At 40.4% G+C, this 24792-nt stretch overlaps 1 protein-coding gene across 3 annotated transcripts in view; it reads right to left on the bottom strand.

Annotated features, from left to right (window-relative positions):
* The window catches only part of HIPK3 (homeodomain interacting protein kinase 3), a 62347-nt gene extending 38417 nt beyond the window's left edge, over window positions 1–23930 (bottom strand). The window contains exon 1 of one of the 3 annotated variants that reach the window (XM_081937928.1): window positions 22749–23930. Coding sequence is in view for 1 of the 3 variants with exons in the window: in XM_081937927.1 (XP_081794053.1) it covers window positions 20272–20287 (16 nt within the window). In the remaining 2 variants the exon portion in view is untranslated. Of the gene's footprint in view, window positions 1–20271; window positions 20303–21717; window positions 21862–22748 lie in introns of those variants that run through there. The other 2 variants (XM_081937929.1, XM_081937927.1) reach the window with 2 other exon arrangements.
* Between the last annotated feature and the right edge of the window lie 862 nt (window positions 23931–24792).

Here is a 24792-nt window from a genome sequence, read left to right as displayed (position 1 = left end):
TACTGTTGCTTCCCATCCCTCCATATATTTATCTCTAAAGTCTCTAAAAATAGTTAATCAAAAAGCAAGCATTTTGTATATTAAATACTGAAGCTGCTACATGTTTTACATGGTTTATACATGAGTAATGGACAAATTTCCTCTGCTTTTCGAGAAAATATACGGTGTACCAAAACAGATTTTGAATGTTTACCACTCAGCTAACTTTAAGTAAAAGCAGCTTTCAAAGTTACAGCACAGTGCTAATATCAAATACCTATTAACTACTATGAAACAAGTGTAATAGCAGAACCTATTTAAATCGATGCCACAAATGTGGGGAAGATTTACGTTTTTGCCAATAACTTTCATTGTGACTAATATACAAAAAAACTTTGTTTTTCCAGAGTAATTCAATAATGGAAATTAATTAGTGATTAAACTACATGGCTTTATCATCACATAAATGAATAAACTCTTTGGTTCTTCCCAACTTATGATTCTATACAGATGGCTTAAACATACATCATCCAACTCAAACTCTTGAAGTGGCTTCTTAAATCAAAAGAATCCTCTTTGGCCTTCGAAATTCTTTTTCCACTAGTCTCTTACCAGAACATACAGTAGAATTGAAAGGATATTCGTCATTCTAAGAACTACAAAATTACATAATATTTATCTAATTTCTCAACAAAAAAGTAAAAACAGCTCCTGGCTTTATTTGTATAAGTTCAGTATAACGTATTTAATGTAAAAATAGCAGTATAAAGGATTATCTGTTTGTTCCTAACACATCACAAAAAAGGCTTTCAACCCAACACCTTCTTCATACTTCTTTGTCTGTGGCAATGTATATGAATGATATAATGGTAGGTAAGTAGCATAGTGTATGAATTGAATGGTCCTGCAAGCTTTTCTTTTCTTTTTTCTTTTTTGCAGTAAAGTGATTTTTCAAAGATGAAAATTTACATTTTGGATAGTAAACTGGGAGGATTATTTCTGACTCCTAGGTACATAGCAGATCTTGTGTGTTAAACAGAGATACCAAGTGACTTCAGTGCTTGATGAAAGTTACACATTTTGTTCTATTACTATAAAGCATGTTGAGAAAGGGACAGCTTTACCTTCCATAAGTATGCGCTGCTACTCAAGAGTGCCTTTTCAGAGGATAGGCTTTTTAAAGATACAGAGAAAGGGAAGAATGAAGACAAATTAGGCTAAGTTGCTGTTTTATTGCAAAAGTTTAAGAGATCTGAAAGTGAACTGTACATGAATACAAACACTTGCATTTACTCCTAGGTATGCAGTTTCAAACTTCTGGGAGAAAGACGGAACAAGATTACACCTTTTAAATAATTACTATCCACACACAAAATAGAAATGAAATGATTTTACAATCAAATTCTTCCAAATAGCTTTGGATTTTCTTTCACAATTAACCAGTTTGCTTCCGAATGAAATTCAAAGTTGTCATCTATAACGTCCTACACAGCCTAGAGCCTGGTGACTTGAGGAACTCCCTATCTCCCATATTACCACTACTGCAAGGTTAGGGTGCTCTGGGTTCCTTTGATTACAATGTCATATTTCAGGACACCAGAAGGACATCTATATAGAAGTGCCTACCCTCCAGAATGAGGTCCCCACATGACCTGGCTCTGTTGTTGTTCAGAAAAGCAATGAAGACATGGTTCTTCACCCAGGCCTTTAGCAATGGAGACGGAGACCCCTTGCTTCATTCCATCTTCTTTTGCACTTTCCCTTTTTTTTAAAAAAAATAATTTGATTGATTGTAATTTCTTTGATTATTATGAACTTCCCAAAATAACTGGGAGTCAGGTGATATACAAATGTAATAAATAATCATCGTTATTTCAAGATTTTTACTATCAATTTTTATTTCAAAAACAGTCACAATGCTTGAATAAATTCATTGTCCATGGTTTGCGAATCTGTGAGAGGGAATCCAGAAACCTGATTGAACTATTATTTTCTTTGTTGTTATTCTTAATTGAGTGGATGTGATTTTGAATTAATTAAAAAAGAACTGCTTTGTTAACAACAAGCAAGCAAGTTAAAAGGTTTTTTTTAAAAAAAAAAAAACAGCTCCTTTATCAATATAGGAGACAATTCATTATGGTGAAGACTATCCACCTTCTCAGATATGACATTTTAAGAAAACGAATTTTGCCAAAGGGGAAAAAGTGAGATCTGAAGGAATAATAACAAATTATTCGTATAATTGTTAATATAAACCATATATCTATCTTCTGATTTCATGAGTATCAACAGATCCAATGTAGTTTGCCTAAAGTTCTCAAATGGAATGACATAATCTTAAGGCAGCATTTCTCAACCTTAGAAACTTTTAAGTTGTGTGGACTTCAACTCCCAGAATTCCCTAGCCAGCATGTCCACAAAAGGTCAGGTTCCCAAGGTTGAGAAACACTGCCATAAGGCTTCAAGCTCTGTCAAAATTGATGGATGGATGGAAGAGACAATTAAATTTCTGAATTATTTCTTTAAACTCTACATTGACTTCAATCAAACCTAAATTAAATTTCTGAATAGGGAATATCAATTTCTGCTACTAGCACAACAATATAGAAATCATTTTCAACTACAAAGCAAGAGCTGTTTCCTCAAAAATGTTACTATTATGGGCAAAAGACAGCCTGGTACAACCTCCTCATATGCAAAAGCTGAAATTTATGTTAACATCACATAAGCTTTTACTACCATGGCTGAAAATAGAATATTAGCTTATGAGATGTGGAACAGCCCATGCAGCATACATAGCTCCAAGTAGCGATCAGCTTGCTATTGCTATGACTATAAATGGACATATAAAATATTTACTCATAATTCCATATCCTCCACCAAATGCCTGTTCAACATATTAAGCTATTTTCCTAAGCAATAATAGCCAAATGCACTAGAGAGAAAAGGAGCTGGTTATCAGGCATTTCCTGCTTAAATAAACCAAAACTGATAATCTGAACTATTAGAAGAAAAATAGAAAATGTAGCCCATAATTTAACTATAAATATACCAAACTGGCTATAGATAGAATATAAAAATAGTTGTTATCTTTAGAAACCTCAACCTATATACTATATCATGGAAATTCTCGTTGCTTACTCTCTAGCTGCTAAATACTGATCTAAAATCACCTTAACTTTTGCATTATTAACTTTAGACTATCAATTTATAAGCCTTAGTTAAATTCTGAAATTAAGACAGAAGTTCCTCCATATTATAGTGAACAAGTATGAGAGTTAAATGAGAAGTAATGTACAGTATCTATCCCAATAACTTTAAATAGGAATAGTTTAATAAATGAAACAGGAAAATAATTCTTGAAATGAGCATCCCCCATTCCATATTGTCAACCCTGAATCGAGCCTGGCTGAAGCTATCTTGTGCTGCTTCATAGCTACCACACACTATGGGGGGGAGGATGAGGGGAAAATACCTAGACCTGTGATGGTGAACCTATGGCACACATGCCATAGTTGTCATGCGGAGCCATATTTGCTGGCACACCAGCCATCAGCTCCTGCCAACTGATTTGCGGCCTTCCGGATGGCCGGGCAGATCGTTTTTGCCCTCCCCAGGCTACAGGAAAACGACCCCAACAAGCCAACCAGAAGTTCAGGAATGAACTTCTAGCACACATGGGCTCAATTTTGGCACGCCATAAGAAAAAGGTTCTCCATCACTGAGCTAGACAATCTCGTAGACAAAATAAAAAGCTCTCCCATGGGAACCAAGGTGATCCCAACAGGTGGCAATAGGAGGATCAGAAGGGTCGAGGGGGCCCGCCAACTGCTTTGATTGGATAATGTGACCTGTGACACCTGGGGAAGAAAATGTTTGCTCTTTTAATTACATGGTAACCATGGTAACCACATGGTTTTCACTGGCTGTGCTGATATGATGTGTCCAATAAACACGTTTTCTGAGGAATGTTCCTGCCTTGGAGTTCTGGTTTCTTTGGATGCATTAATTGGAACACTGACACCTATATGTACTCCTCTATATAATCACCACCATTTGCTACCTATGCATATTCTATCAGAAATGAATAAGTGTCTTAAAGTCATCACAAAAAAACTCCACACTTTACTCGTTCAACCATGTCCTGATATCTTTTCCATCTATGTCACTTTGAAGCAATTAAGCAGAATTCAGAAGCACAAGAATGAATTGTTCCTGCAACATGAGAATGCTAGATTCACACCTCATAAACCATCCAAGATGCAATTGTGCATGTGGATCAGAGGTGGGTTGCTCCTGGTTTTGCTACCGGTTCACTTCGTGAGCGCAAAAAAATCTACAGTGAACTGCGCATGTGTGCACTCTACTAAAAAATATGCCGGCAACGGCAGTGGCAACCAGTGAACCAGTTTGGGGGTGTGGCCAGCCTGGGTCACTGCCGGTTCTGCGACCCAGGCCAAAATACCACTATCAGTTCAGCCGAATCAGGCCGAACCGGGAGCAACCCACTTCTGATGTGGATCCCACCATCTTATTCCATCCACCATGCAGACTTGGTGCCATGTGACTTTTACTTTTTCCCCAACCTGAAGAAATACTTTCCCCAACCTGAAGAAATACTTCCTTTCTGACTCAAAGGAAGAGGTGGAGAGGCCTGTCACGACTTGAATGAAGAGACAAAGAATGGAGCTCTTTCATGACAACTTATAAATTTGTCCATCATTAGCAAAAAAATTGAATGGTGATGATTATATGGAGAAATAAATACAGGTAACAAAAGAGCTCATTTCAAAGATTATTTTCTTGTTTTATTCACTAAAGTATCCCTTATTTAAATTAAAATTATGGTCTTGGAATCATTACTTTTAGTTCAATAGTTTACCATGTGAACCTTCAACCTGCTAAATTATGACATCTGAATTGGATTTAAACACTGCTTTAAGGGCTGTGAAATATTTTGAATGTGATATGAAAGATGTGCTTCAAAATAAATGGAATGGTAAACAAAATACTATTGCAACTCATTAGGAAGTCATGTTTGTTTCCAAGGCTGCATGATTACTGTGGAAGTCTACTCCTTCATATTAGTAAACTATAATTAAAAAACACTGTCTTATCATAGGATTGCACCTGAGAAAGTGTTTTGCTGGTTTCTATCTAGTTGTTGATACATATAATATATCTGTATAAATAGATTAACCATAATATTGTTGGCTAGGTTTAGAATACTGTAAACCAGTTTATTCAATAGATTTAAAATGGCTAGATTTTAAATCTATTGAATAGGTGGACAGGAACTACAGAGCCAGGGCCTGCGGCTGATGCTTTGCAATGCAAGGTCTGTTACCAACAAGGCCCCCCTCATTAATGAGCTGATCTCAGAGGGGGAGCTAGACCTTGCAGGGATAACGGAGACCTGGTTGGGCCACGAGGGTGGTTTACCCCTCGTGGAAATGTGCCCACCAGGTTTCCGGGCATTTCATCAGCCCCGGGCCCTGGGTAAGGGTGGTGGGGTGGCGGTGGTTATTCGGGAATGTCTAGAGCCGAGGGAGTTCACTGTCCCTCAGATACCCGGGTGTGAGTCCCTTGGTGTGAACTGGGGCCCAGGGAGGCAGTGGGGCTTGCTGATTGTATACTTGGCTCCTCGCTATGCATCAGCAGCCCTGCCCGAGCTCCTCGAGCTAATCTCAGCGACGGCAGTTGAGACTCCCAGACTTTTGGTCATGGGGGACTTCAACTTGCCGTCAACGGGAGCGGCTTCTGAGGTGGCTCGGGAGTTCATGGCTTCCATGACGGCCATGGACCTGACCCAATTAGTTCAGGGCCCCACTCACGAAGGGGGCCACACACTGGACCTCATTTTTGTATCTGAACAGTGGACGAGTGATCTGGGAATAGGGGACTTAGTCATCACGCCCCTGTCATGGTCAGATCACTCATCCCTCCGGCTGGACTTCCCTGGCGCTATCCCCCACCGCGAGGAGGTGGAGCCAGACTCTACAAGCTGGTACCGCCCCAGGCACCTGATGGAATCGGACAGATTCCAGACGGAGCTTGGGCCAATACCTGTAGCCCTGTCCCGCTCCCGCTCCGAGGACCTAGTGACTGCCTGGAATAGGGCGACGACTGGGGCCTTGGACCGGGTTGCGCCTTTGCGACCGCTCATGCGGCATCGACCCTCCCGGGCTCCTTGGTTCACTGAGGAGCTAAGGGTGATGAAGCGCCACAGGAGACGTCTAGAGAGCAGGTGGAGGTCCTCACGCTCCGAATCTGACCGAACACAGGTAAGAGCCTACTTGCGGACTTACCTTGTGGCAATAAGAGCGGCCAAGCGTAGACATTGTGCCGCCCTTATTGCGTCCGCGGATAACCGCCCTGCCGCCCTGTTTCGGGTGACCCGCTCCCTTTTGTCGCAGGGGACGCGGGAGACACCCTTACAGGGAAGAGCAGAGGAGTTTGGGGAATATCTTCAGGACAAAATTGATCAGATCCGGAGCGGATGGACACCCGTCAGTGGACCAGACGAGCCGTCAACAGCGAGTCTTGAGAGACCATTCTGGGAGGAGTTTGACTCTGTTGCCCCCGAGGATTTGGACAGGTTACGTGGACGGCTGCGGCCCACCACATGTTCAATGGACCCGTGCCCCTCCTGGCTGGTACTGGCAGCATGGGAGGTGACACGAGGCTGGCTTCTGGGCCTGGTGAACGCCTCATTGGGTGAGGGATACTTACCAACCGCCTTGAAAGAGGCGGTGGTGAGACCCTTGCTCAAGAGACCTTCGCTCGACCCAATGGAGCTAGCTAATTACCGTCCAGTCTCCAACCTCCCCTTTTTGGCGAAGGTTGTTGAGAATGTGGTGGCGCAGCAGTTTCCACGACACCTGGACGAATCCAACTATCTAGACCCACGCCAGTCCGGCTTCCGACCCGGGCACAGCACAGAGACAGTCTTGGTCGCGTTGGTTGATGATCTCTGGAGGGCCAGAGATAGGGGTTGTTCCTCTATCCTGGTCCTATTAGACCTCTCGGCGGCTTTTGATACCATCGACCATGGTATCCTATTGCGCCGGTTGGAGGGGATGGGAGTCGGAGGCACCGTTTTGCGGTGGTTCGGCTCCTACCTCTCCGACCGGAAGCAATGTGTGTTGACAGGGGGGCAGAGGTCGTCCCTGAGGCCACTCACTTGTGGGGTGCCACAGGGGTCGGTCCTCTTGCCTCTCCTGTTCAACGCATATGTGAAGCCGCTGGGTGAGATCATCCGTGGTTTTGGGGTTGAGTACCACCTGTACGCTGATGACACTCAGCTGTACATTTCAACCCCAAACCACCCCAACGAGGCTGTCGAAGTGATGTCCCGGTGTTTGGAAGCCGTCGGGGTCTGGATGGGGGACAACAGACTCAAACTCAACCCCTCCAAGACTGAGTGGCTGTGGGTACCGGCACCTCGGTTCAGCCAGCTGACGCCATCGCTGGCCATAGGGGGCGAACAACTGTCCCCTGTGGAGCGGGCGCGCAATTTGGGCGTCCTCCTTGATGCCCGGCTGTCAATGGAGGACCATGTGGCAGCCGTGGCAAGGGGGGCGTTCCACCAGGTTCGCCTGGTGCGCCAATTGCGCCCCCTACTGGACCCGAGTGCCCTGCGCACGGTCACTCATGCGCTGGTGACGTCTCGCCTGGACTACTGCAATGCCCTCTACATGGGGCTTCCCTTGGGACGCATCCGGAGACTGCAGCTAGTTCAGAACGCAGCCGCGCGGGTTATCATGGGGAGTACACGTTACTCCCACGTAACACCTCTCCTGCGCGAGCTGCACTGGCTACCTGTGGCCTTTCGGGTGCGTTTCAAGGTACTGATCACCATCTTTAAAGCGCTCCATGGCATAGGACCTAGTTATCTGCAGGATCGCATCCTTCCACACACATCCCTGCGACCTATCCGCTCACACAGGGAGGGACTCCTCCTGGTGCCGTCCGCTAGGCAATGCCAGCGGGCGACACCTAGGAGTAGGTCCTTCTCTGTGATGGGCCCAACCCTCTGGAATGACCTCCCCCCCGACATTCGAACTACCACCGACCTCCGTTCCTTCCGTCAGAAATTAAAGACTCACCTATTTCAATCAGCTGGCCTGGCACTCTCTTAGTTTACCTCCCGGGATATATCTTAATTGGGTTTGGGTTTTAATTGGGGTGTTTTTAGGGTTTTTTATAGTCTATTTATTTCTTGTACAGCCTTATCTCCTCCATCCAAATGTATTTAATTGTTTTATATTACTATTGTATTTTTATCTGCATTTGACTGTACACCGCCCCGAGTCCCTTTCTGGGAGAGGGGGCGGTTTAGAAATCCAAGAAATAAATAAATAAATAAATAAATAAATAAATAAATACATAAATAAATAGATTTATACAACAGACTAAAATCAATTATTCAAAACAATACTAGGCCATTAAGCAAGAATTAAACTTGCTTCTTTTTAATTCCCGAAGCTTCTAAAAAGCTAACTCCACGGGGAAAAAAAACACAGTTTAAATATTACTTATCTGCATGTTAAATAGTGACAGCAAATTCCTTCAATTATACACTAATTTAGAAGAGTTTTTACCCTTTTTGTAGTTGCTTTACCTTAGATATGAGCTCCAAACTTATGGCCCAGAGGTTACTCAAATGTTTTTTACCTTTAAGAAGAACAGTCTGGTGACATTAATTTGACTGCTGCCAACTACCGGTAATTCCCACTCATAAGTATAATACATTACTTTTCTTAAAGGTTAATAAGTTTTCTCTTCTTCCAAAAATAATAGTTGTTTATAACAACATAAAGCTGTTCTGAACTAATGCAATTTAGGTAAAATTACTGAAGTAGTGTTGCTTCACTATTGATGTATAAAAGCTGACTGACACTTAGTATCTTTTTATAATGATTAATTTACAATAAAGAGATGAACTTGACTAGCAATGTGAAGGGCCAAAGAATTAAAATATTAAAAATTGGCGGGATGTGCTTAAATGTTTTAGGGGTGGGGGGAATCATAACATTTGCTTCTTTTAGTCTTCAAATTATTACTGGGGGGGGGGGGAAATCCCCAAAATACTATTTTTACCATTAATATATAGGTTTTTTAAAGTGAACATAAATCATATATGAACTACACAAAAACAGAATTGCCTGCAACAAATTTTTCAAGTGCACAAAGTATCCTGTACCTATCATCCATATTTAACATAATAAAGTACAGATGACATAATAGACATAAGAGAGTACAGATATTCAAGCCAAGGTATGAAAGTCTGATACAAGCTGCTGTTTTAGATATATAGGAAGCATAGTTTTTTTCTTGCACCTAGAGGCAATATAATATATATCAGAGGTGAGCAACTTTATGCAGCCAGAAGCCATACATTGTAGGGAGACATCCTTGGTTTGGCATGAACTAAAATGCACCTTAACAGAGGGTTCTTTGGGAGTTCTGGGAATGCAAAATAGAGAAATGATAAGACTAACATATTTTATTTTCATTGTTACTTTCATTAAAGCACAGTAAAAATCACAGTGAAAAATTGTGTTTTGCTACTTATTTTTACAACATACGTAATCTTGAGTGACTACAGTGTAATGACAAAAGATTTAGGGGCTGCCTAATATGCTAATCTTCTTTCTAGTTAACTTTTTTTTTACTTCTAAAGATAGTATAACACAATGATGGCTAAACTTTTTGCCATCGAGTGCCAAAGGGGGGGGAGTGTGGGGGGGTCATGTGCGCACATGCCCACACCCATAATTCTATGCGCTCGCTCCCTGTGCATCGCGGCCACCCCGCTTTTGCCACGCGATGGCATAGTGGCCCTGTTTTTTGCCCTCCCCAGGCTCCAGATCCTTTCTAGGATCCTGGAAAGGCTGAAACAGTCTTCCCCAGCCCCCGGAGGCCCTCCGTAGGCCGACTTCCAGTCAAACCGGAAGGCCGATTTTTTGCTCTCCGCAGGCTCGACCCTTTCTAGGAGTCTAGGGAGGGCAAAAACAGCCTCCCCCCCCCCCGAGGCTGGAAACTGCCTGTTTTCTGACTTCCAGTTTGCGTGTTGGGTTGTTTTTCACCCTCTGGGGCTTAAGGGAAGCCTCCTGAAGCCTCTGGAGGGCAAAAAACGGCCCAACGGGCATCCCGGAAGTCTGTTCCCGAACTTCCAGATTGCGGCTTCAGGGAAGCCTCTGGAGGGAGAAAAATGGCCGAAAATGAAGCCAGAAATCAGTTGGCCAGCGTGCACATGCACGCTGGAGCTGACAGGGCAAAACCTTTGTGCCCTAAGAAATGGCTCTGCGTCCCACCTGTGGCATGCGTGCCATAGGTTAACCATCATGGGTATAACACCTGGAGAAATTAATAGTTGAAAATATATTAAATATATCAGCTATTGAATAAAGATATTACAGACAATAAATCTAGCTAGACATAAAAATACTTGGAGAGAAAAAGAACAAGAAATGGAGGGAACTCAAAAAAGCTTTTAAAAGCATTTCCTAGTTCATCACTTTTCTAAATCACATCTTCCATGAAGTTTTGAGACTTATTCTCTGTTGAATTCCTAAAGCAAAGACTAGCATAACAAATTACATAAGGCAATTATGGGATGTGGGAAGAAATATTTCCTTTTGTAATTAACTTCATTGCATAACCCTGCAAAAATATTCCATATCCCCACACTATAATTCATTTTCTACATCTGCTATTTCCCCTCCCTATTTTTTTATTTTTTTTTGCAAAGTGTAATGTTCTAGTCTTTTTTATAAAATGTTGTGGAGTTTTTTGAAAAATTATATTAAGTATTTTAAATTCAGACATATGATAAACACACAGAAGGCAATTACAGTATCAGCCACTTGACCTAGGTCTTTTTAAATCAATCCTGGCATTTCCAATTCTTTCAATTATATCAGCCAATATTATAACCTAGTACCTTGCAGAAAGCAATTGAAAAGTATAGAATCTTGAAGGAGGGAAAATGTTTAGGACAAATTGAAAATTCTGAAAACTGAGATACTTGAACACAAGCCTGAACATTAAAAAAAAAACCAGAAAATAAAATGGGAGGCATCCAACGAAAATATTAAGACTACAGATAAACTGTAGAAGATAAGCGGATAAGCTGGGAAAGAAAAAGAACAAGCTTAAGACATGACTACAGAAAAAAATATGAGTATCAGAGAATAATCTGAATCTCTAAGGATGGCACCAGAAAAACTAAAAATCAAAATCATCAGAGGCTAGAAATGAATTCTAGATGTAACGAATAAATGTCCTTTGAGTATATGCAGCAGGAGAGAAAAAGGAAGCAGTCAGATCACTGATTGTAGAAGGTGATCATTTGCTGTCAGGCAACAAGAGGCTGCTTAATTTCTATTTTGCATGTCTTTTTACAAAAGAAAAAATGGCCATATAAATTAAGTAAAGCCAAAAACTGAGGGAAGGGGGGGGGTAATCTAATCTGTTGAAGTATTACTATAGGGAGAGGGAAGGTGTATAAGAGGAATACAGATTAAAAGAGGTAAGGAACTGGTATGAAATCTCTTAACTGTCTTGAATACATTTGCTGAAGTGGGTCCAGATGGATGATATCCCAGAGTGCTAAAGGGACTGGCAGATGTGATTTCAGAAACGTTGTCCAAAATTTTTGAGAACTCCTGAAGTACTGAGAAATGCCAGAAGACTGACGAAGAGCTAACATTGTTCTTCAATCTTTAAAAACAGGATAAAAAAACAGAGACAGAAAGCCAGACCAGTCATCCTGACATCAATACGTAGGGGAATTCTAGAAAAGATCAACATGCAGTTAGATGGAAAGACTCAGAAAGGAAAAACATATTACTAGAACCCAGGATGAATTTGAAAGAAACAGTTGTGCCAGACAAATCTTCTTTTTTTATAAAGCAACTTACAAAACGGTGGAGTATGCTCAGACCCCAGTAAGTTGTTTAACAAGGTTGATCGTAATCTTCTTGATAATATGGAACAAGAAAATATGGTCCCACTTCAGATGGATTTGTAGATGGTTGCACATGTTTAGCTAGTACTCGGTCCTTAATGCGCCTATGTCAACATGGAGGAAGCTATGAGCTGGGTTGCTTCAGGGTCTGTCCAGTGCTCTTTCCCACTTTCATAGTGACTTAGAGGAGGGGATAGAACGTTCATCAAATTTGCAGACAACCAAATGCTGGGGGAGATAGGAATTGTAACACCTCAGAAGACAGGTTCAAAATTCAAAACAATAGGCAGACTTGAACATTGTGCCTTATCCAACAAAATGCAATTCAGTGACAAGCAATATAGGATTCTGTGTTTAGGGAGGAAAAAACAGATGTGTAGGTACAAGACAGGTGGTAAACTTCAGATTAAGAATCAGTCAGTAATGGTCAGGCAGGATGGGCATGCTTCAGGTCCTATTAGTTAAGGAATGCCAACTGACAGGACACCAAAGGTGTGTCTTTTCGGTCATAGTGGCCATCCTATAGAACCGTGATGGCGAACCTGTGGCACACGGAGCCATTTCTCAGGGCACATAGACTTCCGGTTTGTGCACTGGGCTGTTTCTCTCCCTCCAGAGGCTTCAGGAAAGCCTCCTAAAGCCTCCGGAGGGTGAAAAACCGCCCAATGCGCAAACCGGAACTTCAGGAACAAAGTCCATTCCTGAACTTCTGGTTTGCGCACTAGGCAGTTTTTCGTCCTCCAGAGGCTTTCCTGAAGCCTACGGAGGGCAAAACATGGCCCAACTAGCCTCCCAGAAATCCGGAGGCTTCAGTGAGGCCTGCGCGCATGCACAGCGGGGTTGTGCACGCATGCGCAAGGGGGAGGGCATTGCATTATGGGTGTGGGCACGCGTGTGCGCTACTCCCTTCCCCCACTCAACCCGCTTTTGGCATGCCTCGACAAAAAGGTTAGCCATCACTGCTATAGAACATTTCCCCCCTGGCCTTTCACAAGTTTCTAAAGATCTAATTTCATGCCTAGATTTGGGGCTCACAGTGATAGGACCCATTTCCTGGTTATGGGCAGTGAATTGTGGACAGTAATACTTTCTCAGCTGTTGCTTAAAAGTCAAAAATAAAATATTATCACAGTTAAGTACTAACGGGTAGAAACTTTACCGAGAGAAATCCCAAAATGAAATAAGGAACAATTTCCTGATCATGAGAGCTATGGTTATGCTATTTCACCCAATTCCTTCTTTTCCTTCTTTAAAATAAAAACACTTGCTTTACACAAAAGTTTTGACACCATGAGTCCCAAACTGGATCCTTCACTGACAATAACAAATTGCTCCATTAACCTCAGGATAAATCCAAATTATTCCCTTGAGGCTAATTAACCAATTTCTGTACCATTATTTTAAACATTAGAATGTTGTATCTCTTGTAATTGTGGGTGCTCCATCTCTGGGAATTTTCAAGCAAAACTAGGTCTGGAATGGTATTAGGATTCCTGCCCTAGGTAGCAAGTTGGTTTAGCAGATCTCAATTTATAAGGCAGATGACTCTCAAAAGTAACAAAAAAGCCATCACATAACACACATTTCACTTTTACATAAAAACCCCTCATATTACACAGGACAATTAAAATTTGTGTTCAGAATAGAATGGGCGTATTGTTTCCTAGGAACATATTTAGATATCCAGTAAAAGAGAACACTGCAGAGAATGATGTTAATCTTTTTTACAACAAGATATATTTATTTTTATTTATTACATTTATATGCTTCCCACCTGTTGTGCAACTTTAAGTGGTGTATAAATTGGTAAAATATCTCAAATTGAAGAGCTAGGGAAGAATAGCTTTTGTTTCAAATAGTGAAGGGCCACTACTGTTTGAGTCAACAAGAGAGATATAAATAAATAAATACCCTGCCTTTGTATAAGGTAACCTTAGAAACCACATATTTTTATACTCAAAATATTTTTGCCTAACAATTGTTATTTTACATTTCTTTCTTCCAGTCAAATTCAAATACATATTCTCTGATCTGCAAGTTTTTGACATGCTGCAATTGAAACCAAGCAAAACTGATACACAAACTGAAACTATTGCATGATGGCAGCATGTCCAAGTTTAAATCCAGACTACCTCAATCACTTATTAAGGCAATGGGAGGTCAAAAGAAAAGTGCCTAGTGGCAGTAGGATATACTAGAGCAGTGATGGTGAACTTTTTTGTTGCCGAGTGCCCAAACTGGAACACTTGTGCATACCTGTTTTGGCTTGTTTTCAGGCAGTTTTTCAGGGCATTTTCAGGCAGTTTTGGGGCTGCTTTCAGGGTGTTTAAAGCTGTTTTCAGGCCAGTTTTGGGCCTTTTCCAGACCATTTATCCAGCTGTTTTGGCCCAAAAAACCTGGCCAAAAACGACCGAAAAATAGCCTGAAAATGGCCTGTTTTTGGCCCTTTCTGGCTGTTTTTTTGGACTATTTTCAGGCTGTTTTCTGGCACTCCAGCACCCACAAAGACCAGCTGGCGACTGCGCATGTGCCCACCTGTGGCATCTGTGCCATAGGTTCGTCATCACGGTACTAGAGCTTCTCCCTACCAACAGCTAAAGAATTCTCCACAGTCAAATTCAGATACAGATAAACTTAATTGGGAGAAATCCATGTGGTTTACAAGAAGCTGCAAGAAGGAGAATAACAGGGACTAGAGGCTTCAATTCCCTTGTCACCACACAGGCAATCTTTGCACTCTTATACACAGATCCCCACAGCCACATAGTTTAACATGTGATTTCAGTACATATAGGGATCTAGTGAAGCTGTATATTGTAGTACATTTCAATAGATGCATTTTCATTCAGAGTATTTAAAATGCCTGGTGGCTTAAAAACTGTCAGCAAGAGGTGCAACCACTGGCAGAGAGATGCTTGCCTCTTTCTGCCTTTTTCCTAGGAGAGGGTTTTATTTTCCTTTAATCTCTTCCACTTAATTATGAGCAATGAGAGGAAATATATACTGTATAAGTAATGGAAGGGACTAAAAGGAGAACAGCTCTAATCTGGGAAGAATACCTACATGTGTGGACCTGTTCAATATTATCTTCATCAATACTCAATTTAGTTTGTCTCCTTTAGAAGAGCCACCCTCAAAAAGCTAGTAGGATGAGCCAATGTTAGATTCCCCCCCCCCCTCTTAAGATCAAATCTTACCCACTGGGAAAGTCAACCAATCCTGGGCCCACCCACCGTCTCAAATGGGAGGGGAAAGTGCAGCAATCTAGAGAACAGGAACAGCAGTGTTCCTAGACAGCAAAGGCCAAGGCCGTAACATCATGGCTATAGATCCACCCATGTTGATGTAAGTGTAGCCATGGCAACTTTCAATAAAAAATCCCACCTACATTGGCTGTACTATAAGTAGGTTGCTATGTTTTTGTTTCCAGGCACCTTTTCCCCCCTCCCTTCCCAAGGCCTAAATAGTTATTACATGGGAGCTGAGTCTACGTGTGTGCCCAGATGGAATTAAAAGAAAAGCAGCCACAAAAGACCAGCAGTTAAAGCAGGAAAGTAGTACAAATTGGGAAGTTGCTTAACTCTTGTCCCTCTGTTTCTTCTGTTTGATATTTTCCCGCTGTTTACACAATAAAGAGAACTTGGAGGAACAATTCTAAATGGAAAAACAACTGAATAAAAAAGGGTTAAATAGTCCTGCATTTTTTTTACTAATGGCACCGTGTCATATGTTGTCTATGTATGTTTGGATAACTGTTAGATATGCCTCTGGTATAATCCTTAGTTTGGCTTTTATATAATTCTCCAACCCAGAGAAGGATTTTGAGAAACAAAGCAAAACAGGGATCCATGTTCTGGTGTATGTATGCCTGTGCTTAAACACAGCAAAGGCTTGTCTACAAAACAACCAAACCAGCACTAGCTTATTGCATGCATCCTCAGCAGATTCAGGGAGAAACTTTTAAACAGTTTATAGGTATATAAGAGCTACATACAATCAAGCTTTTAATATACTATTCAGAACCAAGCTTTCTTAAATAAACCTAATCCAGGGATGATTCAGACATGGTCTCACCTCACTGTTTTCCATTGCAATATCCAGAAAACTTCATTCTGTGTCATTTAAATTACAAAATAGTGGTGGTGTAATTTCTCACTGATTCTCATTTTAAAATCATTGAAAAACTGCATGCAAGCCTTCATTTTTAAAAATATGCATATTACCCAAAGTAAAAGAAAACTTAAACCAACATTCAAACATCTCTTGAAATCAGGCTGTTTTACTTCCACTTTATGACATCATCCCTATGATCCCAGCCATTCTTATTCCCTCCCCCACAAGAATGTTAGAGTTGATTCTGTCTTAATCCATTAAAAAGACATATTTGGAACAAAGCAAAAGATGTAGCTTATTAACAAATTTTCCCCTACAGATGAGTAAGACAAACAAGATCCTTCAGAAACAACTCCAGTCTAGGCGTGCTATTATTCATGCCTCCACTTTTGCTTTAGGGAAAGTAGTTTAAGGCATGCTAAAGCACATAAATTCCAACCAATTCATGCAGAAGAACATGCCACCAACTCATATACCAATACACAAAAATGTCTACTACGTTGGACAAGCCAACAATCAGAAGGAAGGTATTCACATAAATGTCTTTTGTAGATTCATGAAAATAAACAAACTAGAATAGGCATGTCTAAAGTACTCTGCCATATGCACAACATTCTACTAATAATACAACTGTATAAGGCATATACTCAGGATCAAATCAAATTGGATCAGATACTAATCTTTCCTCGGGGACTACCCAATTTCTAAAATTACTTTTTAAAAAGTTTAGCCATTCTTCTATCAGATATTTGATTTCTTTGAAATATATTTCAACTTTCGTATTTGCATCTTTGGCACAGAACCTACACTTCTAGCAGTTCAAAGCACATCTGCCTATTTTTCCCCCACTTTATCTTGCCCAAAGGCACATATTACATAGGTTAAATAATCAGAACAAACTGGGTACTGGTAGAATAGCATTTTACAGTGCTTCTGAAGATGGAGAGACAAATCAAGATGATCAGGTAAAACAACACAACACAGCCAAGCTATAATCCCACATTAACTGCAACATGATGTAAAAGCACTGAAACACACGTGGTATTTAGAGCAGAACATGTGATCCTTTATCAAAAGGCCTACTTTCACTGCAACACATTGATACAATGCTTTCAAGCCACAATAAAGAGGTATTTTCCATTAACTACTTACTGACTCAATGCTGATGTGACAGGGTCTCAAAGATATATTTTCTCTTCCACAAACAACTCAATCTTCAGCTTTTTGGCAGCTTTGTACTAAAAATTGATTTGGCAATTTTCATTATGATGAAGACAGTTTGGCAGACATGACCAGTAAAGGGCTACAAATCATTGCAATTTTCAGGAAGCTCAATAACTAAAGTAAAAAGGCTGTACATTGCCTGTGATACTCTACTATATCAATTCTAATACAAAGTTAAGAAGTATTTTGAGTTCAATTCAAGGTCAGACTCCTTTAATGCAGCTGATTTTATAATCTATTTTGATGATTGTGAAAAAAATATACAATAGCAATTATGCAAACTACTGCCAACCAAAATATTTTGTTTCATCCCAAAAAATACAAATTTATGTTTTTAACAATACTGTTTAAATATAGAATCTATCAAATCAAAAACAGATTGTATAATTGTCATAGAATGTAAGTATATTTACAATAAAAATAATAATTCTAATCTCAATCTACAAATTGTCCACAAGTTCCAATTATTTACAAAACCAATTACGGTATTTACAAAACTAAGCTAAAGATGTGATGCTTACATCAACCAGAATCACAATGTCAAACTATTACTTGAAGAACATCATTTGGGGAAACAATTTTTTAAAATTTTACATGATTTGTAAACTGATCCAATCATACTACTGCAGGTAGTTGCAGTAATTAAAAGAAATAAAACTATTACACTAGAATAATAAAATTAATAAATTCAGCCAGTAAAAGCAGCAATATCCATAAATTAAGATACAAAGGCATAAGATTGAACTGCCTGGATTGTCTCCTAATACCATCCTTACTTTAGGAGGTAGATATCCACCTTGCAGAAGCAAAGAAAATGCACATTTATGTTTTTTTAAAAGCAACACAGAACAAGCATAGTGACTAAAGCATAAATATATACTCTGTATTGTTTTTTGTAATACAAATCATAATAAGTTGAATCCATAGAATACACTAAGCCAAAGTCAATACTTTTCTAAGTAAGGCATGAAAGGCAGCTGGGTAACTTTGGGACAGTCAATCTCTCTCCGTCCAACCCACTTCAGAGGGTTGTTGTGGGGAAAATAGCAGCAGAAAGTATTGCATTTGTTTACTGCCTTATAAAAATAATAAAAGTAGGATAAAAATGATAATTTCTGGCAAATAACTGTTTTGGCCATCTTGATAGATAAACCCATGCTTAAGAGAATGTAATACATTTTCATATGTCTTTAACAAGGCATAAATAAGGAATTCTACTATACCTATATGGGCTGGCCAGCAGGCTAATACATTTGGCTGTCTTGTTTACAATGTTGATTTAATAGAATAACAGAGTTGGAAAGGACCTTGGAAATCTTCTAGCCCAACCCTCTGCTTAAGCAGGAAACACTATACCAGGGGTATTAAACTCAATTTCAGGTGGGGGGGGGGGGTGACTGGGTGGGCATGGCCAGCTTGATGCCACTCACGGGGCATAGCTGACTGGGTGGGCATGGTCAGCTTGATATCACTCCCCAAACTGCTGGCATGTTTCCTGTTTGCACTGGTCAGACCGGGCCGAAGCCATGCTGGCTCAATATTTCCTGTTCACATTGGGTAGACCAGGCCAAAGCTGGCCCAACATTTCCTCTTTGCATTGGGTAGATTGGGCTGAAGCAACATAGGTAGACCAGGCTGAGGCAACACAGGCTGGCCCCTTACATTTTCCAGGACAGAATTATTAGATAATATAGATAATTTAGAGTCTTTGGTCAACAACTACAATTTTGAGAAAGGAAGTTTTTTGAGAAAGCTCAGGGATGAGAGGTTCCTAAATTACAAACCTGAACCTAACTCATGAAAGAATCACTAAGAAAAGAGAATTTTAATTATAAGTAATGCACTACACAACCTTTCCCGTCATTTCTTTTTCTTCAGACTACTTAGTTTTTAAGAAATCACAAAGGAAAGATATATGCTAAAATTTTATTTTACTCCTCTATATGTCAGTTCTTACTTCTCTAACATGCTGATCTTTTAATCGGATATATAATCTTGTTCTGGTGTAAAGAAACTACAAGACATAAACTTTCCTCTTGGTATTGCTATATATAGATACAAGATTTTCCACAAAAACATGTGATTTTCATCACTAGACAGTTGGAATAATGTCAAAAATTGAAAGTGAATGATTGCATGGTTTTGCTCTGCTTATGCATTCTTTTAAAATGCAAGTAATAATGTAAAGTAAAATACTATTTAGCTTAGTTATTCTAAAACTAATGCTACTATATATATTTTGTGCCAAAATGCTTACCAAATAAATGTTTTGTAATCTCTACTTTTATGTATATTAGCAGCCTTTGAAAAATATTGATGTACATGAATGTTTCAGATTTTCCTTGCTTACATGAGTATTGTTGTTTCATGTCAATTGCTATCAATGTGTTGGAGGATATATTTCATGACATAAAGTCTTTAAAATACTAAAAGTATATGTGTTTTTCTCTAGAAATAATTCTTTATCCTTAATAAGCTTTAAAAATAAAAACTAGCTGCAATTAATTAATTACCCATTACTTGTAAATAAACTCCATTAAACTCAATGGGACTTCTGATAAGATTACATTAGCAATTATCCTAAAACATCTATTCATGCCATCTGGCTAAGACAAAACTTGCCAGATTATAACTGGTTTCCAATAGCCATAATGTAGATTGCTTTGACATTTTCTGTGCATCTAGTTATTTAGTTTGTACAATATAGTTTAATGCAACATGTGGACCACTTGTTTGGCTTAAACAAATCATAATTAAAATGACAGATGATTTAACACAAACGCTATATTTCTTATCTATAATATAGATAATGTACAAAGGCATATACACTTATATTACAAAGCCTTATTATATAAAAGTTTAATAAATGAAATATTTTCTCCCATAGAATTATTAAAGAATCGAACTAATTCACAAATCAATTCTTCATCAATTCTTCTTCAACACTCTTCTTGGGCTTTAGGAAAATTGCGACAGCCTACCTGTTCTGTCTTGCATAAGAGGAGATGGTGTTGTAATTGAAGGTGGGGTTCACAGCCACATGGTGTTTGTGTTTTTTTTTTTATTTTCTGCCCTTTTTATTTTTATATGCATTTGGAAAGACTGAATCGTTATTTTCATTTTTCTGTAAATTGACTTTATTAGCCACTCAGAGCCTCCAGGAATGGAAAGCAAAATGAGTGAGTGAATGAATAAATAAACAAAGCCATGACCTGATTACATGCTACTTAATCTATGTGCTTGATGACACATTTATTAAAATTAGCCTCTTAACAATTCTATAGTGATATCACAACTTAATTCTTTTTAAATACTATTTAATTGTAAAATGTCTCCAAGTTCTTAAATTTAGCTTTAACATGATAACAAAACCACCATAGCAACCTTTAGAGCTAGTGAATTGTAGCAAACTATGGTTTATTCAGTTTTCTACTTGCTATATGTGGAGGAAGCTGAGCAACAGCGTTTTGAAAATTGCCTTCTAAGGTGATGAGAATATAAAAAGAGTAAGATTTAATTTATCTTTCAAATACAGTGTTCCAACAGATTACCTAAGTCACATAAAAAAAACTAATAAAGGAAAAAATCCAAATAAGACAGCTAAAATTACTATCATTTGTTGTTTTTTTAAAAATAAATATGATGTTAATGCCACTGAACAAAGAGTCAATGATTTCAAGTACCCTTTATATAGCACTTAGTGCGTAGTCATGGCTTAATATAAGTGCATTTACAAAATTAGCTACGTGCATATCCAAGTATCTGGTTTCACAAGGCACATGAGAATAAGACACCAATACTGCTGGCCAAGAGAATTCAATGTTTAGTATATATGAGAGAGAGAGAAAAACCTGTCTATATTAAATTCAGATAAGTATGCTATATCTTTAGATGAAAAATAAGTTTAATTACCTCAGTACAATACTTTTCCTTAAAAAAAGTTACAAGTCATCAGTTAGGATGGTAACTATTTTAAAATAAAGTTACTATATTACAAGCACTTTCTGACCCAGAAAATTGTAAAATAAAATGCCTGCTTCATCAAAATGAGGGAAAACAAAACTTCCAACACAAATAAGACTTGTTGTTTGCAGCCAGCTATTATTACACCAAACTTCATTACAATTACAAGCCTACCACTCTAAACGTTTAAACAATTCTCACAGGGGATTTCGTTGTAGTTTAGTTAGGGTGAAAAAGATTTATAAAGCAAAACGCAATCTCTAAAATTCAACATTTAAAAAAGATTCCCGTGTTAAGGTCTAAAAGGTAATAATCAAATGTAACACCGATCCTAAAGCCCAACTAGCTTTGAACGATTGCCAGTATGACGTGATTACAAGTACTCCACATACCATTCTGAGTCAGACCGTTCCCCCGGCATGAAAATAGTCATTACTTTCCCCCAAACCATTGTTGCTAGTTACCTCCGAGTCCCGAAGCGAGGAAATAATTCCTGGTAACCAGAGTAGACGGGCGACCACGCCTTCCCGCTGCTCTAACAAGTTGCAAGAGGAGCAGCCGTGTCACATTTCTTCTTCTTTCATACACACCAGCGATCCTAAAGATTAGCCCGCTCGGCCAGCGTAAAAAAAAACTAAGCTAGCAAAACGACACGAAAGGGTGAGGGCGGAGGCAGAGACAGGCGCAGCGCGAAAGGGAAATTTCTAGTTCCCAAATTAAAAAGAGGGGGGGGGGAGCCCGTACAGAAAGCGCGAACGGAAGCAAAGCGAGAAACGAGCCGAACTATTTATATAACTACACTAAGGGAGCTCTCACATACGCTGGCTTCAAGAAAGCTACTTTATATTTCAATAAATAATAATACTGTATAAATAATGTAAATAATGCTAACAAAAAAGAGGATTTGCCCAGTTGTGGCAAAAAAAAGAAGACATCGATTGTACCAGAAAGAATGGAAATTTTGCAACCAAACTCTGCCAATGCGAAGTTTTTAAAAGCACCGTTGCAAGCCAGCCCACTTCCCGGGATCGAGGCACAGAGCTTAGTTGGGACCCGGGTCCGTGCTCTAATCTCTGTCTCCTAAACTAAACCCCAGCGGCGATTAAGATCCGAGCAATCAAGTCTCCCTCCGGGGGCTAAAATCCTCCTGGCTCCTGAAGGGCTTTTTCCCGCTTCCACACCCACCTGCTTAAGGGCAGATTTTGCTCTCCTTCTGGGAAACGCCAAAAGCCCGATTCCCCCGACTTTTCTCAAACCGACTCGCCTCTTCGGGACAGCTTCATTTGGAGCGCGCTGGGCCGCGAAAGGGAGGCAAAGCCAAAACCCCGGGAAGAGCTAGAAGTTGAAGGCAAGGGGCCGAATGGTCTCAGCACCCCTGCGCAACCCCGCACTTTCCACCCCAAAGATCAGCGGTGGGTAAGGGTCAGCCCAGAGGTTTCGCCCTTCCCGCCCCCGTGGAGAAGAAAAAGCAGTCTGGCCCCCCCCCGGCTCTTACCTTCACAGATCGGGCAGCGCTGGACTCCCCGCAGCCGCCGCCGCCACCGCCGCCGCCTCAGCTCTCGGCATGACCGGAGAGCTACTATAAGGAGGCGCCTCCCAGGCCCGACTCAACCCCGGACTGCTGCTGTTGCTTCCGCTGCTGCCGCCGCCTCCTCAGCCGCTGCCATCTTGTCCTGGCGGCTGTGAGGAAAGCGCCCCACCTCAGCCCGCTTAGCTCCCCGGGCCTCAGCCTCATCTTCCCGGGGAGGGATCCAGCCTGGCCCTGCCGCCGCCACTTCCTTTGCTGCCACCGCCCACTCCGGCGGCTGTTCTCTTCCCGCTTCTTTGGCGACGGGGCCTGCGGGAACGAGCACAGCTGGCTCCTCCGTCGTAGCCCTGAGCCACCCACTCCGCTCCCGGGGCTGCGAAGCCGAGGCAGCTTCCTCAACGCCGCTCCGACATGTCTCAGTTCCGTTTCCAGCCTGCGGGGTTCTCCTGGCGAGTGGCCCGCCCTTATCCGCAGCTGTAGCGCCCCCGGCTGGTTACCGGCCGCCGCCTCCTAACTGGATTTCGCCATCTGAAACCCACCTCCTTCTCGGGATGAGCGTCTTTGGCCCCCGCTTGTACGATGCGACTCTGGCAGGAGACCCCAATAAATGGATAGTCAAGGAAGAAGAAAGAAATCGCCGTTCCTTTCAGATCGTCGAGACCGACCTTCAGGCGGGACGACCGAAGGGCCCCAATGCCTTTAAAGGGGGTTTAGGATGACAGCCAAAAGCCAAGTCCACTTCATGGCTACGCGGATTTGCAAGTAGATCTCTAAAAGAACCCAAAGCTATTTTCATTTCAATCTGCTTCTAATAAGTAACTGGCTTCTCATTTGCTTGAGAAACATTTGTAATAATTAAACTTTAATAAACAATTCATTTCGCAAGTAGAATTTATTCTCCTTTCCACTGGAGTACCCACATGAAAATAAGCCCTTCATCTATTTCAAGTCATGATGACCAGCTGACCAAAAGTATTGGATAAATATGGTCCAAAAACATGTACAATGATGTTCTGTTCTTTTCATAAGTTGTATGTGCACAATATGTCAAACTAAAAAAAACTTTTTAAAAACCAAAAAGTGGGGTTACTTTAATGTACAAGACTTTGTCTCTCATAGATGATGGCTAAATTAGATGTTTACATCTTCAATGCTTCCATTAGTAATCATTATCCTGGAAAAATCATATATTGGGCAGGAACAAAAAATAAGCATGATTTAATAGCTACCACTTTTATTTCTCCAGAAAGCCACCATTATTAGTTGCCTAGATAATGATCACTTGATCCTGGTTTTGAACCGGAGACCTATTTGTTAATTTCTCATAAGCCTATGTTACATGCAGATTTATCTTTATGAAATATTGATGCAAAAGATGGCGAATGAGATGCAGCTCTAAGGGCCTCTTCCCAAGGATAGGGTAGCAACTAAGAACTCAAGATTGTTAAGAGTTTTTTTCTTTATCCCAAATAATGAAAAAATGTTCTCAGAGACATGACAATTTAATCTAAACATGAACCTTAAGAATATACTATAGACCTCCCTAGAAGCAGCCTTTTAATTTTATGTACCTGAACTCATCACGAAGCCATACAAGCTAGGAGGGTCATAGTTGCTACATATCATAGATACAAATAAAATTTCCCTCACACCTACTTGACAATATCTCTCTGGGGTGGGGGAATTAAGCCCCCTCCTAATAGCAAAAAGCAGACACTGCCAAAGAAGCTTGGGAGCAACTGACAAGATAAGGAAAAGCAAATAGATTTAGCTATTTTCCGGAGATCAGTTGTACCACCTTTGAATACTGTGCTGCCTAGTAATGAATGACACTTCCCAGCAGCCTCTTAGGAGGCCTATTTATCTGAGCTATATATGAGTGAATGGATGAGGGCTTGGGCAATTTAGTATAAGCCAAATTAATCAATCAACTTTAACTGGGGGATATCTCAAGAGGGCAAAGCATACTTCTGTATTTGTTCAAAAATCATGCTGTTTGATGGGGTACTGA

This window comes from Natrix helvetica, assembly GCF_964273705.1.
Source record: "Natrix helvetica genome assembly, chromosome: 1".
NCBI lineage: Eukaryota > Metazoa > Chordata > Lepidosauria > Squamata > Natricidae > Natrix > Natrix helvetica.
The sequence above is the reverse complement of the archived record's forward strand: the minus strand, read 5'-3'. Positions and strand labels throughout refer to the sequence as shown.